We start from the raw sequence: 13,660 nt of genomic DNA on the forward strand, positions 1-13,660 counted from the left end.
TTTTGTATGAAGTGGTCTACTGGATGTTATATAGTGACAGATTATGCACTTATGCTGTATATCATTCAAAATCCTGTACTGTAGCCAAATCCTATTTTTTTATGTTTAGCTTTGGTGAACGAACACTCTCACATTACACCCCCCCCCAGATTCTAATAAACAGGATAGCGTATTTAATCCAAAAGCTCAGCAATTAATGGGGTGAGGTCTATGTTATGACTGAGGAGGACACAGAAGTATGTTTCTTGATATCCCCATTCATGACATGAATGAGCATGTATTTACTATACTCCATAGGACATCAGCAGGTGCTTTTAGTAAGAATGATACCCACCGGGGTAAATGACAGATGTGATATTGCTTTTGCTATAAGATGCTATAGTGGATAATGTAGCCTAATGATAACTTTAATGTAGGCCTATCTAGTTGATGAAGAACCATATTGAAATGGAGTGTCAGCTCACATGAACACATGTTGTCTTGCCTACAAATAGGCTACAGTAGCTGCCACACTAAGTGGTGCATTATCAGGTGAGATAGTGACGGCTGCAGGTGATGTTTACTTTCACAAGTTGCAATTGAGAAAACTTCAGACATTTGGGTAGCCAGTTGAAGTAGTTATATTAAATATCGTGCGGGTTTGGGATGGGAAGTGGGGATAAATGAAAAATGTACTACCTGTATGATACCTGTTTCCTAATAGTGTGGAAGCAGGTATCCGCTGTCAATGCCCCCGCACCTTCCAACCGGGTTGACACTTTTCCTGGACAATCTCCCGTCTTGAAGACTGGACAAGGTGATACCATTTCGGACAGGAAAACGTCCCCCTCCTCAGCCAGTTCTTCTAAGGTTGGTGGCACCAGTATCGCCGTGGGTGAATCAGTAGAGCTATGGACGATACGGGTTATACGGTCCCCGGTATCCGGTGCCTCAGCCATCGACACCGTGCTGTGTAGTAACTCTGGAGCGCCGCAACCTAAAACAAAAAAAGTAGCTTGGAAGTCCAAAGCAAAACTATGACTCGTCTTGTAATGTGACAAATATGCTTACAGATACTGACTTTGTTAGGTAGAATATGGTTGTAGTCGCCAGTATTCACGCGAAGAAGGAAATCCTGTAGGTTTACAGGGTCGTCGCTAGTTACCACAGCCACAAAATCATAAACCCCGCCTATTTTTGCAGAGTAACTGCAGTGTACTGCAGCTGAACTGCCGTTATACAGCACTGTAACTGCAGTTACACTGCAAAAATTACTGCAGTAAAAAAACTGCGTTAGTTTTTGCAGCATACTACAGTTATAGTGCACTCTGACTGCAATCTTTTTTTCATAATGGACATGACCAAATTCACATAGAACTGTGTGTAGGTAGATCTGCCATTCTCATTGAAAGCAAGTCTAAGAAGCTGTAGATCTGTTCTATGTGCTCTATTTCTATACTTCCAGCTTTTACTTTCAGTTTTGTACACCAGCTTCAAACAGCTGAAATACAATATTTTTAGCTATTGAAAATATATTTCACTGCAGTTTAGATGGTACAAGATTCTCTACATTTTCTATGCTTGTTTTGTCACATAAACTGTAATTGGTCAAACTTTTTTGCATCCAGGAAATCCTGGAGTCTTTACATCCACAGTGCGATTTCAACAGATTTGTACTTTTTTTGGTGTCAAATTAATTAATGATTGTGTTTCGTTAAATTGAAGTAACAACATTCCTACCTTGCTTAGCATTATGTAGTACAATTGTGGCATGATTTAAATATTTTGTATCAGTTTGCATCAGTCTCAATGTCTCTCTCTATTGTTGCTCATGCTTATGTTGTTCACAACACACTGGTCTCTCCCCTAACTTCTGCATTCACGGGCGTCGGGCGGCATCTCTGTAAACTCTTTCTGAGAAAATAAAAACACTTCCAATCAAACAAAAGATTGGAGGTTAAACCGGAATTGTTCCAACCTACTTTCTATTTTCCAGTGAACCAAACATGCAATTAGGCCTATAGGCTACTCTTCTTCAATTGGGTATGTTACCACATTGATCCATTGCATTGTTCACAGTTGGCCGTTGGCTTTTTTATTAGGAAGACTACGTCACTGTGGTGGCCTAACTCAAACAATACTTTGAAAAGGCCTGAGTGATGATTAACCTGTGTAACCTTATGTTAGTCAACCACGACATGCTACACACAATATAACCTACTTTAAGCCATTTATCAAATCGTCCTTACAAAGGGCTGTAAAACTGGTTGAGCTGGTTAATGCAATTCCTTAGGAAACAGGAAGCTGTCCTGCGCAAATGATCCCAAAGGAAAACTACACCAAAACAGTGCCATGAGATCATTTGCAGTTGATTGGGTTATTTTGAGCATTTTGTTATAGGTAGACTATGTGTATGGGCCTAATTAGTTGTTGGACCCACTGCAATTTAGAACTATTTGAATGATTAGTACAACGACGATGGTTCTGGAAATGGTTACACTGGAACTGGGGCAATCAATGTCTGACCTCTCAATGTCTGACCTCTCAATGTCTGACCTCTCAATGTCTGACCTCTCCTGGGCTCTTGTTATACACTGTGTGACCTGGTGTTACCCAGTGAGTCAGACCATCGCAGCCACAAGATGAAATATGCCTGAATGATTGTTGGAAATGCCGACCATTTGTCCTAAACAGGGAGTTAAAATAGGACTTACAAGTAGGCAAGAGCATGTTTTAGTTTATCAAAAGGGGACAGTTGAATGTGGACAGGAACAGATAACTTTGGTCTAATACCCACAATCCATGCTGCACGGAGCACAGCTATATGGATCCGGATATTTTTTCGGTACGGTCAGTTTATGGGGCGCTAGGATGCGGTCGATTACTCCAGCTAAGGATCTTATGTAGGATAGGGGGATGTTAAAAGGGAATTACTCTAAATTCACTGTGTGATCTTCTGGGGGCTGACCCAGACACTGGCTAATGGTTGGCATCTGTAAGCACCACCCGTGTCCTATTATCACAGTGAACTAAAGCAGATATCATGTTAGGTATGTATGTATGTGGAAAACACTACACCAATGTACGTCCTTTAATCTCTTAATTTCCCACGGTGGGTTCCAGACAAAGTGTATGTTATAACATGGATACAACATGCTGTGCTTTCTATTCTGTTGCATTGGGCTCCCGAGTGGCGCAGCGGTCTAAGGCACTGCATCTCAGTGCTAGAGGCGTCACTACAGACCCTGGTTAAATTCCAGGCTGTATCATAACCGGCCGTGATTGGGAGTCCCATAGGGCGACGCACAACTGGCCCAGCGTCATCCGGGTTAGGGTTTGGCCGGGGGTAGGCTGTCATTGTAAATAAGAATTTGTTCTTAACTGACATAGTTAAATAAAGGTTAAATAAAACATATATAAATAATATGCATGTATATAAAGTATCATGTACCTGCCATAGACAATGTAACGCTCCAAACATATACATAAACATATACATAAACATATGTAATCAGGAATGCATATGCGTACAGTTAATTTACATTGCAGTTTGGATGAAACAGTTGCTCCACCGCCCAAAGTCAATAGGAGGGAGCCACACCTCTGTATAGAGCCCTGACTGAAATAACAGACTAAATACAAATAAATAGAAACATGAATGATACTGTGTATGCATTTGGGGCATGTAAATGACTAGTGACAGTCGATTTAGTGACAATTTGAATCGACTTCCTTGGAAATGTGGGAAATGTAATGGAGCAGATCAAACGCTGTTTTAATTTATTTAGACAAGACATTAGGTTTTAGCTATATGAGAAAAGTGTTTATCGAGAGACTCTTCAGCATGCAAAGATAGTGGAATAATCTCTACTACTTACCTCGGTTTGTGATATATTGGGAGCTGGAGTGAAGCTGAACATTTATTTATTCAGTGTGTCACTGCTAGTCCAGTCCAAAGAATGCACTCCACAATTTCCACAATCTCCATCATTCATACTAGACGTTTCATGCAGTGCATATTCAATCTAGAGAGTCTGGTTTTACTTATTTTTTTACAAAGAATCATTGTATTGTACTGTGGTGAGAAGTGTCCTCAGGTGGTTTGTGCTGGATGAAGAAGAGGTAACTAGGTTAGACTGTGAATTGACATTTCCATGGAAATGAGAGGACTAGGAACTCTCATCACCTACAACCGCTCCCTAGGGTCACAATGAGTGAGAAACAGACAGCCCAGGATTTCCAGTCTTTATAATTGTCTGCTCTTTGCCATGGCAGCCCAGTCTTGAGTCCTGAATCAAATACCCCATCGCGGGACAAAGCTGTTGCATACTTTCATGCTAACAGAGAATACATGAAATATTATTCTCCGTAAAACAGAGCCAATGCGCAGAGAAAACGGATCAATCTAAGTGCATCACTGTCATATATCAGGCATAGGAGGCTTTTTTACATGTGCAAAACAAACAGCTATATTAAGATTCACACGGGAGAGCAACACCTCAACATGAGGATGCAAAAACCCTTCTCTGGCCTTTTATACAGAGATTAAGGCAAGGACTGTACGAGGATTATATAAAGCTGCCTGGTAAATGCTATTGGGACAAAGCCCTTTCCCCCTTTTCTAATCCAAAGAGTGAGTTATTACACTGACATGTAGTTGATATATAGGCGGTAAACAAGGGGGAAAGAGGACATTCTGTTTCCTACTTCGTGGAAGCGATGTGTTCATGAAATCAAAAATGTAGCAACAACAAAAAATGTGTGTGCTATCTACGGCAAATGGGCAGTTTCGAGCCGTCCTATGCACAATACTGTACCGTGGTCCCGAAATTACACCCGCACTTTATTTGAAGGGGGTATATAAACATTTAGGTTACTATCACATGTACGTGATATTCTGCCACTGGATTGGCAGTGAATACTTGTGATTGAACTGGCTCGCCACCTCTGGATGTAGTGGCTTGTTCCATGCTCTCATGTGTTTTAGAGCTGTGATTATGTTTCCAGGGAGGAAGTGACCTGGTTTTCTATTCATATTTCTACATTGATACCAAACAAACACCTATGCTAGGTTCTGATATAATACAGTGGGAGACAGCCACTTGGGTAAGCGCTTGTGTGCTAGTGTTTTATGGTTCAGTTAAGAAAAGCAAAGAGTGCTCTACTTTTTGAGTGATGACGGGGTTAGAATCAGGTTAGCCAAAATGGATGGACAAACAAAGTCTGACCTCTTGTGGCGATACTGAGAATAGAGCTTGCCTGCACTTCCTAATGATATAACAACCACTAGGCACCAAAACTAGATCGCAAGGAATGCAAATGATTGCCCCGAATGCGTTTCTCAATGATATCAGGGCACAGAGACACAGTAACGAAGGAGACGGTGTTATGCTGATGCAATTTTTTATATTTTGCTTGATACTAACTCTACTTACTAACACTACTATTAAAGAGACTGATACAGAAAGGCAATACAGAAAGGCTCCTGTGGCTTACCCAGAAACACATGCAATTTACTTGTACAGCCACAGTGTGAAAGGTCAGCAACTGGCCAGTTCCTTCCCAAAGGCGCCAGGTGAATACCAAAATACATTTCAAATACAAAAATACATCCCCTTATTTACAGCAAAAGCATTCACTTTGTCTTATGTACAAAAGGGCACACATTACGAACGCCAACAAACACATGGAATGTTTGGTAAGATTTGCATCATTTCACTTTGAATTATAATAGCCTTGTAAAACCCCTCACACAGGTTCTGAAGCAGGTTTCTACCACACATTTGGGGGACTAATTACAAAAGATTGACCCTGGTTCAACCAGATAACTCAGTCTGACTTGATTTAGTGTGTTATGCATGATCCCAATGGTTTAGTGTGGACACAGTCATCAGAGAGCCTGTTCAAGATCAGCACATTGGACAGACTATAGAATATAGAGTAGCAGTCATTTATAACAGGTCCTGCTTTAAGACAACCTAAAGATGGTGTAGCAGGTAGGATAGAGGGGGCTGGAGTGGGTTGGGACAACTAAGCAACCATTTGATCAGTAAAAAGTGTGTTTATAGAAGGCAAGTGGGTGAGGGCTGGACAGCTTCCAGAGCATCTGGTTGAACCTTAGTTACACATCTATTAATCAAACGAAAGGACAAACATAGACAAACAGTATCTTGACAGGAAGCAATCTACATTTTCAATATACACACATTATCAGTGTACTCAGTTAACCAACTCTACATTTGTCAGGTAATGTGCACTAAGATATAAGACAGGCAACAACTAGGAAACAAAACCGACTTAGAAATTATATGGCTCTGATTAATAGGGTAGGTAGTGATTTTACAAACCATTTGACAGAAAATGAATAATGCAAATCTAATGACATGTTAGAGTAAAATACATATTAATTACATGGAAGGATTGTGAGTCTGTCCTCCCCTGATTATACACAGACAAGACACAGTTGTGAATAAGCAAGTGAAATCTATGAAGAGCAACAGACTGGACGTTAAGCTAAGACTCCAAGGCCACTGGCTGACCCAGATCCTCCATGCCTCCTCCACAGAGCCTGGGCTGTCTACTCAAACCCTCCTGCCTAGCATTACGCAATCCCATTTAGCGTCAGTGGGGCCGCCCCACTCACTCCTTACACAATCCCTCTCTCGCCCTGAAACAACACAGCAGGAAGAGGAGGGAACACCAGAATATATTCTATTCAATGTAACAAGGTTCTTCACAACAAAAACGCTGCATGAAAATCTTTTTGTATTATTTTGCTGCTGGAGTGACTGTTTTTAAGAAGCATCATCAACAGAACAGTGTTCTTTAGAGTGAACAGTTTTTCTGGGCACTACTGTAAATCGTGATGCGATTCTTTTTTATTTTTTTTATTTTACCCCCAGTGGATTCTGAACTTTGATATTCAATTTAAAATATACTCTATTTTCACATTCACAATGACATTAGGGCTGAATGGACTTTTGGCATAATGATGATATTCATTCATTTTTTTTTGTGGAGAAAAGGTATTCTCCTGGAGGTGTTTTGACTGTTTTTGTAAAGATGGGCAGTTTTGAGTCTTTTGGACTAGAGAAGGCTTTGCTCCAGTGAGGAAGTATTGTACACCCTTGGTAGGCATTTACACTGATTGTCCCTGTTCATGTTTTTTTTTCAATATATACACAACTTTCTTGATACAGAAATAAATACAAAAACAGACAAACTGTGTAACAGTTAAGACAACAAGATCATGTAAACATGACGTCATAATTGATATTCATAAAAAGAAAAGTTCACAATATTTTTTTGCATAAAATAAATATGCTATTTTTTGATGCCAATAATACGTATATATTACATATGATTTAGTTTGCATAAAGAGTCAAATAATAAAATGAACAACCCCATGTGGACGGCGTGAGAATACAAAAACTGAAAGAGTTTGAAGGCACTTATACCCATTAGCTTGCAATGTCGACCTGAAGGGGAAAAAAAAGTGCAATGCACACACAAGCTTAAACATTATGGGACAAAATGTGGTCAAATGTACAAAATAAATGCCTTTGAAAGATGTATAATTCTAGCATGAGGCAATAGAGTGCATTTTAAGCGCTTTAAGCGAAAGGTAAAAGAGGACATTCTTTGGAATGTTTGTATTCAAACATTTGCATGACCAATTGTGAAGTAGGAGAGGGAATTTCTATAACAGAACAACTGGAATTATAAATACCCCCCCCCCTCCCCCACCACCACCCCACATCCCTATCCCCCTCACCCTCCTATCCAATTTGCTATAGATCCGCTATAGATCCCCCTACAGCTGAAGTACCCCCTGTGTTCTAAATATTTGTAGAAGTCCTTGAAAAAGCAACAGTGTGATGGAATCTGAGGAGCACTTCATCTGCACAGAAGCACTGCAACCACACTCACCCAGTTGAACGTGCAGACAGACACACATGGCACACAGAGGTTTCAACAAGTTACTCAATTCCAACCCCTCTCACTCCCTGCTTCTGCCTCCAGTCAAACACAGCAGTCAGAGATGAAAAGTTCCTGTGAAGCTTTGATTGGAGTTGCCTGTCATTTCTATCTTCTTCACATACCCTCTTCATCCTCTCTATCAGGTGGGACTTCAGGGAATGGGATGGAACAGGAAGGCCAGGGAGCTACTGCAGGAGGTCAGGGAGTGCAGGGAGAGGTGGGTTGGGGATGGCACACTAGGGGGCGCCGTAGTGTCACTACACATCCACATGGGTAAGGAGTCTGGAGAGCCTGTGTTTTTGCCAGCTCCGCCCCTCAAGGTTAAAAGTACTCCTCTCCTCCTTCGGGGTTTGGCTCTCTGTGGAGGGGAGAAATAGTCCATCAGTATCACAAAAAACTCTGGTAACCTAACAATCACATTAATTAAAAGACATTATTCTTGTTAATGTTTGAGTAATTACAAGGAGCACTGATAAAACAATGAGTCCCTTGTTCTGAAGAGCAATTTGTGAGAATCTTCTCATTAACAAAGATGGAGACAGAGTCTACAGCCCTACTTGTCTGGCCTCAGTTTACATTTTGTGGTACTGCGGCTCTTCTTGGAGGAACTGGGCGCCGGTCCTGTTGTAGTCCACCGGATCGGAGTGAACCTTACTGAGGTACTTGGTGTTCTCGTGTTCGCCTCCGTGGCTGTCATGTGCCGACCGGTCCTCGGTGTAGTCGAGGGGCGCCCCCTCCGAGCCGTCCCCCTCCATCTTCAGGAAGCCCCCGTGACCGTCCTCCAACGAGGAGCTCTCGTCGTAGAAGAGTAGGCTGCGGGAGCGGACTAAACAGACACAGACAGAGATAAATAGAGGATGTTAAGTTAATCACTGCCTTGATCCTCCAAACACTACAAAGGAACATAGAACCATTCCTATATGGTAAAAAATGAAAAACAAACAGTAAAAAGTCGGTTTCTTTTGAAGAATGGAATGGTTTTGAGCAGGACGGACATCTTTATTCAGCAGGTGTGTGAGTTTTACAGGGAGAACAACTCATTACAGCTTCCTGTGCCATGCTGACTTCAGGTTTCTAAAGCAACCCAGCCCTCACCAACCAATTCTGAGTAGCCAGTAGGTCCATGTATGATTTTTCATTTTGTGGTCATCAAGCTGAATATTATAATAGAAGGAAGGATATTGGGATTTCAGCTAACATACTCGCCTGTCGCTTTTGAAACACTACAAGATAAGATGTAACGCCACATTGACGTGTAATTCAACCACACGATGCTCCCTTTGACATTATTTCTGGAAGTGCTGGTAGGCAGGCAACATGCGACCTGAAAATATGTGATATGTATGGGACAACAAACTAAAGGCTTTGTGTTTGTCATGCTGTAGATGGTAGACTATTCTAAGTCAGGGTTTCCCAAACTTGGTCCTGCACGTTTAGTTATTTCCCCCTAGCATTACACAGCTGATTCAAATAACCAAGTCATCATCAAGCTCTGATTATTCTAATCAGTGGTGTAGTGCTAGGGCAAAAATTATTATTTTTAAACGTGCACCCGTGAGTGGCCCCAGGACCGAGTTTCCTGAAACTCTGTTCTAGGTGACAGGTGAGGGGTAGGGGACATACCCTGGCTGGCTGTGTAGACATCAGCCGAGGGGAGGGGCGAGGAGGACTTCACGGTATGGGACAGGGAGGAGAGCTCAGGCAGACAAGGTACAAGGGAGCCCAGCACCAGGAAAAAGCACAGCGCCACCACCTGGCGGGAGGGAACCAGAAACCATCAACAAAAGCACATGGTCAACATGAGAACAGTGTGCTAGTGTGGTTCTGTTCTCCAGCTGAGAAGGCTTTTGCCAGTTTGAGTTCATGGGGTCGCCTCAGTGTTTTATAGTAGAGTAGGCCAGGCCACAAGCCAGTGTCCCTGTCCATTGCTGTGAGTCTTTTCACAAACAAAGCAGTCGTTTTCCCTTTTTAACATGACGTGACTACCCAGTCCAAGGAACACTAACTACACAGTATCTTAGATCAGTGGGGAGCAAAGAAAACCCCCACATTTTTTAAATGGGATTTTGCATGTCTGGTGCATGTGTGTATCAGAATAAATAGTATGCAAAGTACCATAAGGCATGTTCCTGTTTGCGTTGAGGCCATTTTGTAGGATTGGGGCACTTTTCCTGTGACCAGGACCTGGAGTTTCTGGAGCTGCTGGAGTAGAGTTCTGGAGAGAGGAGGCAGAGAATACATGTTTCAGATTGACTAATAATACAACTGTATTCATTTACAGAATCTACAATAATGATCCTCATGTGAACTTAAAACGTTCTCCAGAAGAGCAGACTCTAACGACTGTCAGACGTTACAATGATCCAGTTTAGCAGCTCCAGCTGTCGGATAATACAAAGCATGCACCATTACACACACAAACACACACACAGATAACTGACAGTGACATTTCACAGAAATGTATTGTAAATCCCCCAAATAATCCCTCTCCATCTGGCTATTTCCGTGATTTTAGAGTGAGTACAAAGTCAACTAAGATTGAACATAAAATAAACAATTACAAAAACAGTCATAATTGTCTTGCTCTTCTGAGCATCCAGGACATTGAAGTTCATCTCTGAGAAAAAGGATAATGTGAGGATAACACATTGAGGAATTAGAGCTGGAAATTATATAAGACGTCTCTATTTCTAGTGTGTGAACCAAGCTCCCACAGTCTCTCCCCCTCACCACAAAATACAAGCTTTGCCCAAATAGAAAGCAATTCAAAACCACAAGCAATGCAGACGGCCGCTCGGACTCTACCTCCTCCATACATTTCTCTCTCTCTCTCTCTCTCTCTCTCTCTCTCTCTCTCTCTCTCCCTCTCTCTCTCTCTCTCTCTCTCTCTCTCTCTCTCTCTAGACATTAATTACTGTATGTTAGACAAGCATGAGTGTTGGGTCAGGCTGCAATAAGAAATTAAACCAGGTGAGCTTTCATATTTTCACCACGAGAGGGAGCATGTTCTCCACTAATGGTAGAAAAGACATTTCCAGTGTTAGCCTTCACATAACCCAAACACCATGAAACTATTTGACATGTCCACAATATGTGACTATAACACTGGTATAAAGTTCAAATACATGCAAACAGCTATACTGGCATTATATTGGTCCTTTGGGGTACCCCAGATGCACAATAACTATTTTCATGCTGTTAATACCAGAGATTGAAAATACAGTAAATTATGATAGAAGAAGAGCTTCATGTTATGGTCCGATTGGATATGAAGGTGATTATAATTTTTTTGGTCAAATCTTAACAGGAAAATTCTCATGGAAACTCTGGAAACGGAACATTAACGTCCCATGTCAGGAATGTCCATTGCATCATCACGTTTGAATTGAACCATGGTTGGTCTGTGCTTTTACAGTTGTGATCTATAAACCATATTGCTCCCAAGGGACTAAAATAGACTGTGTAAAAGAAAAAGAAAAAAAACACGAGTAGATCTTGACTGGGAAACATGTGCATGAGTGACTCTGTGACACCTTCAACTTCTCGAGAGCAACCTTGGCCCTCCTCATGAACCAAACCTTTTCAGACGTCGTCAATTAAAGTACAGCAAGCGCCTAGTATCCAGCTAACTGTATGCGAGATGCATACATCACTAGTAAAAACATTTTTACTTGAGTCACATTAGGACAACAGATTGCTTGTTGGGCTGCCATCTCGCATTGACAGATAAGCCCATTTTGGCCCCTCTTTACCAGCCAAGGCAAGGCATATGCTGTTGGAACACGCACCCCACACGTTGTTCCTAGCTGGCTCCTGTGTGTTCCATTTGGACTGCCTGCTAGGAGCTGAGTCAGCCTGTGGTTTCCTTCTCGGGCCTCAAATTATTATGAGGCCGATTTGAGTGAGCACTTTTTGTGATGGTTCACTCTGTGCTGTAATTAGGGAGAGGTACACTGTCACGCTGTTACTTTGATCCAAGCAACTTGAAATGCCTATTGTAAATTAGAGGCTGGCACAGTCTGTGATGCATTTAAGAGTCTGTGTAGTCTGTGATGCCTTTTATTGAGCCCAATCACTTGCACTTGCACAATGGTCGACACTGTGAAAATGTCCCCACCTAATGAAGGAAGAAGCAGTCAAATCACAGACAGCTATCATGAATAGAAAAAGTTATCCGAAGTTTGATTGGAGCTGGTGGTTCAGGGATGTGTCTAGCATCACTCAGAGCGTGCTCACACATGCACACACTCACACACATAAAGTCTGTCACTCAAAGTCATGGCTCACCTGTTCGCACTCTCCAGTGTTTCCACCTTCTTCCACAGGTCACTGTTCTCAGATGTGTAGTTCTCCACCCTGTAAGACACAAAGTCACATCCATACATTCGATCATGGCTATCTGACCATTTTGTAATATACATTCTTGGTAATCACAGACAACATGGACTATTGAAATGCAGTGCTTGAATGTTGGATGCTAACACAACACAGTCTGCGGTGATAGGAGGCATAATGGTAATGCTATAGTAACCTCTATACCGTTGTAATGTATTTAGGTCTTAAATATTAACTAAAAAAACAACAATGACCATGGATGGAAAGTCAGGGATTTTCCTGGTAAGGAACAGTGATCTACAGAGGCCTTTGCTGGAATGGATTAAGTGATTGTGTGTGACTCAGATGGCCTTGTGTGACCGCATGCTTTAATGGACAAACGCCATTGGCATTAGCTAAGGAACAATCAAACAATGAAGGAGTGGAGAAATGAAAAAAAGTGGAGAACAGGAATGACGACGAGAGAGGAGGAAAAAAGTTGGCAGACAGGAAAGGGGAGAGTGTCCTGCTTTTACTTTTTCTCCAGGCACTCCACGTACTCCTTCTTCTTCCTGCGACTCTCCTGGGCAGATATCTAGACAGAGAAGGGAGAGAGGGATCCCCAAATCAATAACAGCTCATATGATAAAAGGGAGAATATTAAAACATTAATATTGCTGAAACACTACTTTGAGATTACAGGTTAAAACATTTTTTTTTAAAGTATTGCGTATGTGTAAATGTGTAAAACTATTTGTAAATAGTTTTACACATTTTCTGGAAGCAAATCGTACAGTTTCTTTTGGACTGAATCTACATTTTACTTCCCGGGATGTAAGAGTGGGTACCTTATTTTTTATTTTCCTGCGAACCCTCTTCAGTGCCTTCTCCTCGGTCTTGGTGAGGGGCAGCTTGTTGGGTACGGGGTAACCTTCAGCGATCAGGGTGCGTTTCTCCTCCTCTGTCAGCATCAGGGGCCCTGAAGTGCCCTGTAGTTTCTGTGGAGAAATAAGGATTCATTTTATGAATTGGAGAAACTGTGGTACTGTGTGTATTATACTGTATCTGTACACCAGGGCAGCTCCTAATGAAGAGACTAGACTAGGGTGGCGGTCAGGGTCAGTGTGAGGATGTGGATATGAACTCCTAATATGTCCAGCAGCTGGGTTTGTCTGCAGCCCAGCTCATCGTGGGTGGCTCTGACTCTACTGACGGGAAGGGCTTGGAGCTAGGCCGGAGGAACCTCCTTCACTGATAGAGAACCATCCACAGCACAGCCCAAAGTCATCAGGAAAGGCAAACCATAGATCAGCCATGGGCTTAGATACTGTAACACTGCATGTGCACGCACATACACTGACTCACATGCACTCACTGACATTCACTC

General features: G+C 42.0%; 2 protein-coding genes across 16 annotated transcripts in view; both read right to left on the minus strand.

The window, feature by feature from the left end:
• The window catches only part of LOC110526199 (diacylglycerol kinase zeta), a 119,651-nt gene extending 118,458 nt beyond the window's left edge, over nt 1-1,193 (minus strand). For 4 of the 10 annotated variants that reach the window (XM_090238363.1, XM_090238359.1, XM_090238365.1 and 1 more), the window contains exons 1-2: nt 1,061-1,159; nt 679-976 (exon numbers count right to left, since the gene is read on the minus strand). In XM_090238363.1, the coding sequence (XP_090094489.1) occupies nt 679-938 (260 nt within the window). In that variant the 5' untranslated portion in view covers nt 939-976; nt 1,061-1,159. Of the gene's footprint in view, nt 1-678; nt 977-1,050 lie in introns of all 10 variants that reach the window. The other 6 variants (XM_090238373.1, XM_090238370.1, XM_090238382.1 and 3 more) reach the window with 3 other exon arrangements.
• A 4,174-nt stretch (nt 1,194-5,367) lies between these two features.
• Nucleotides 5,368-13,660, minus strand: part of LOC110526200 (cyclic AMP-responsive element-binding protein 3-like protein 1) — a 28,684-nt gene continuing 20,391 nt past the window's right edge. For 2 of the 6 annotated variants that reach the window (XM_036980567.2, XM_090238384.1), the window contains exons 6-12: nt 13,122-13,271; nt 12,810-12,868; nt 12,247-12,315; nt 10,075-10,174; nt 9,583-9,712; nt 8,536-8,785; nt 5,368-8,317 (exon numbers count right to left, since the gene is read on the minus strand). In XM_036980567.2, coding sequence (XP_036836462.1) covers nt 8,281-8,317; nt 8,536-8,785; nt 9,583-9,712; nt 10,075-10,174; nt 12,247-12,315; nt 12,810-12,868; nt 13,122-13,271 — 795 coding nt within the window. In that variant the 3' untranslated portion in view covers nt 5,368-8,280. Of the gene's footprint in view, nt 8,318-8,516; nt 8,786-9,582; nt 9,713-10,074; nt 10,175-12,246; nt 12,316-12,809; nt 12,869-13,121; nt 13,272-13,660 lie in introns of all 6 variants that reach the window. The other 4 variants (XR_016496771.1, XR_016496773.1, XM_036980568.2 and 1 more) reach the window with 3 other exon arrangements.

Source organism: Oncorhynchus mykiss, chromosome 6 (assembly GCF_057628025.1).
Source record: "Oncorhynchus mykiss isolate SJ-2025 chromosome 6, ASM5762802v1, whole genome shotgun sequence".
Classification (NCBI taxonomy): Eukaryota; Metazoa; Chordata; class Actinopteri; order Salmoniformes; family Salmonidae; genus Oncorhynchus; species Oncorhynchus mykiss.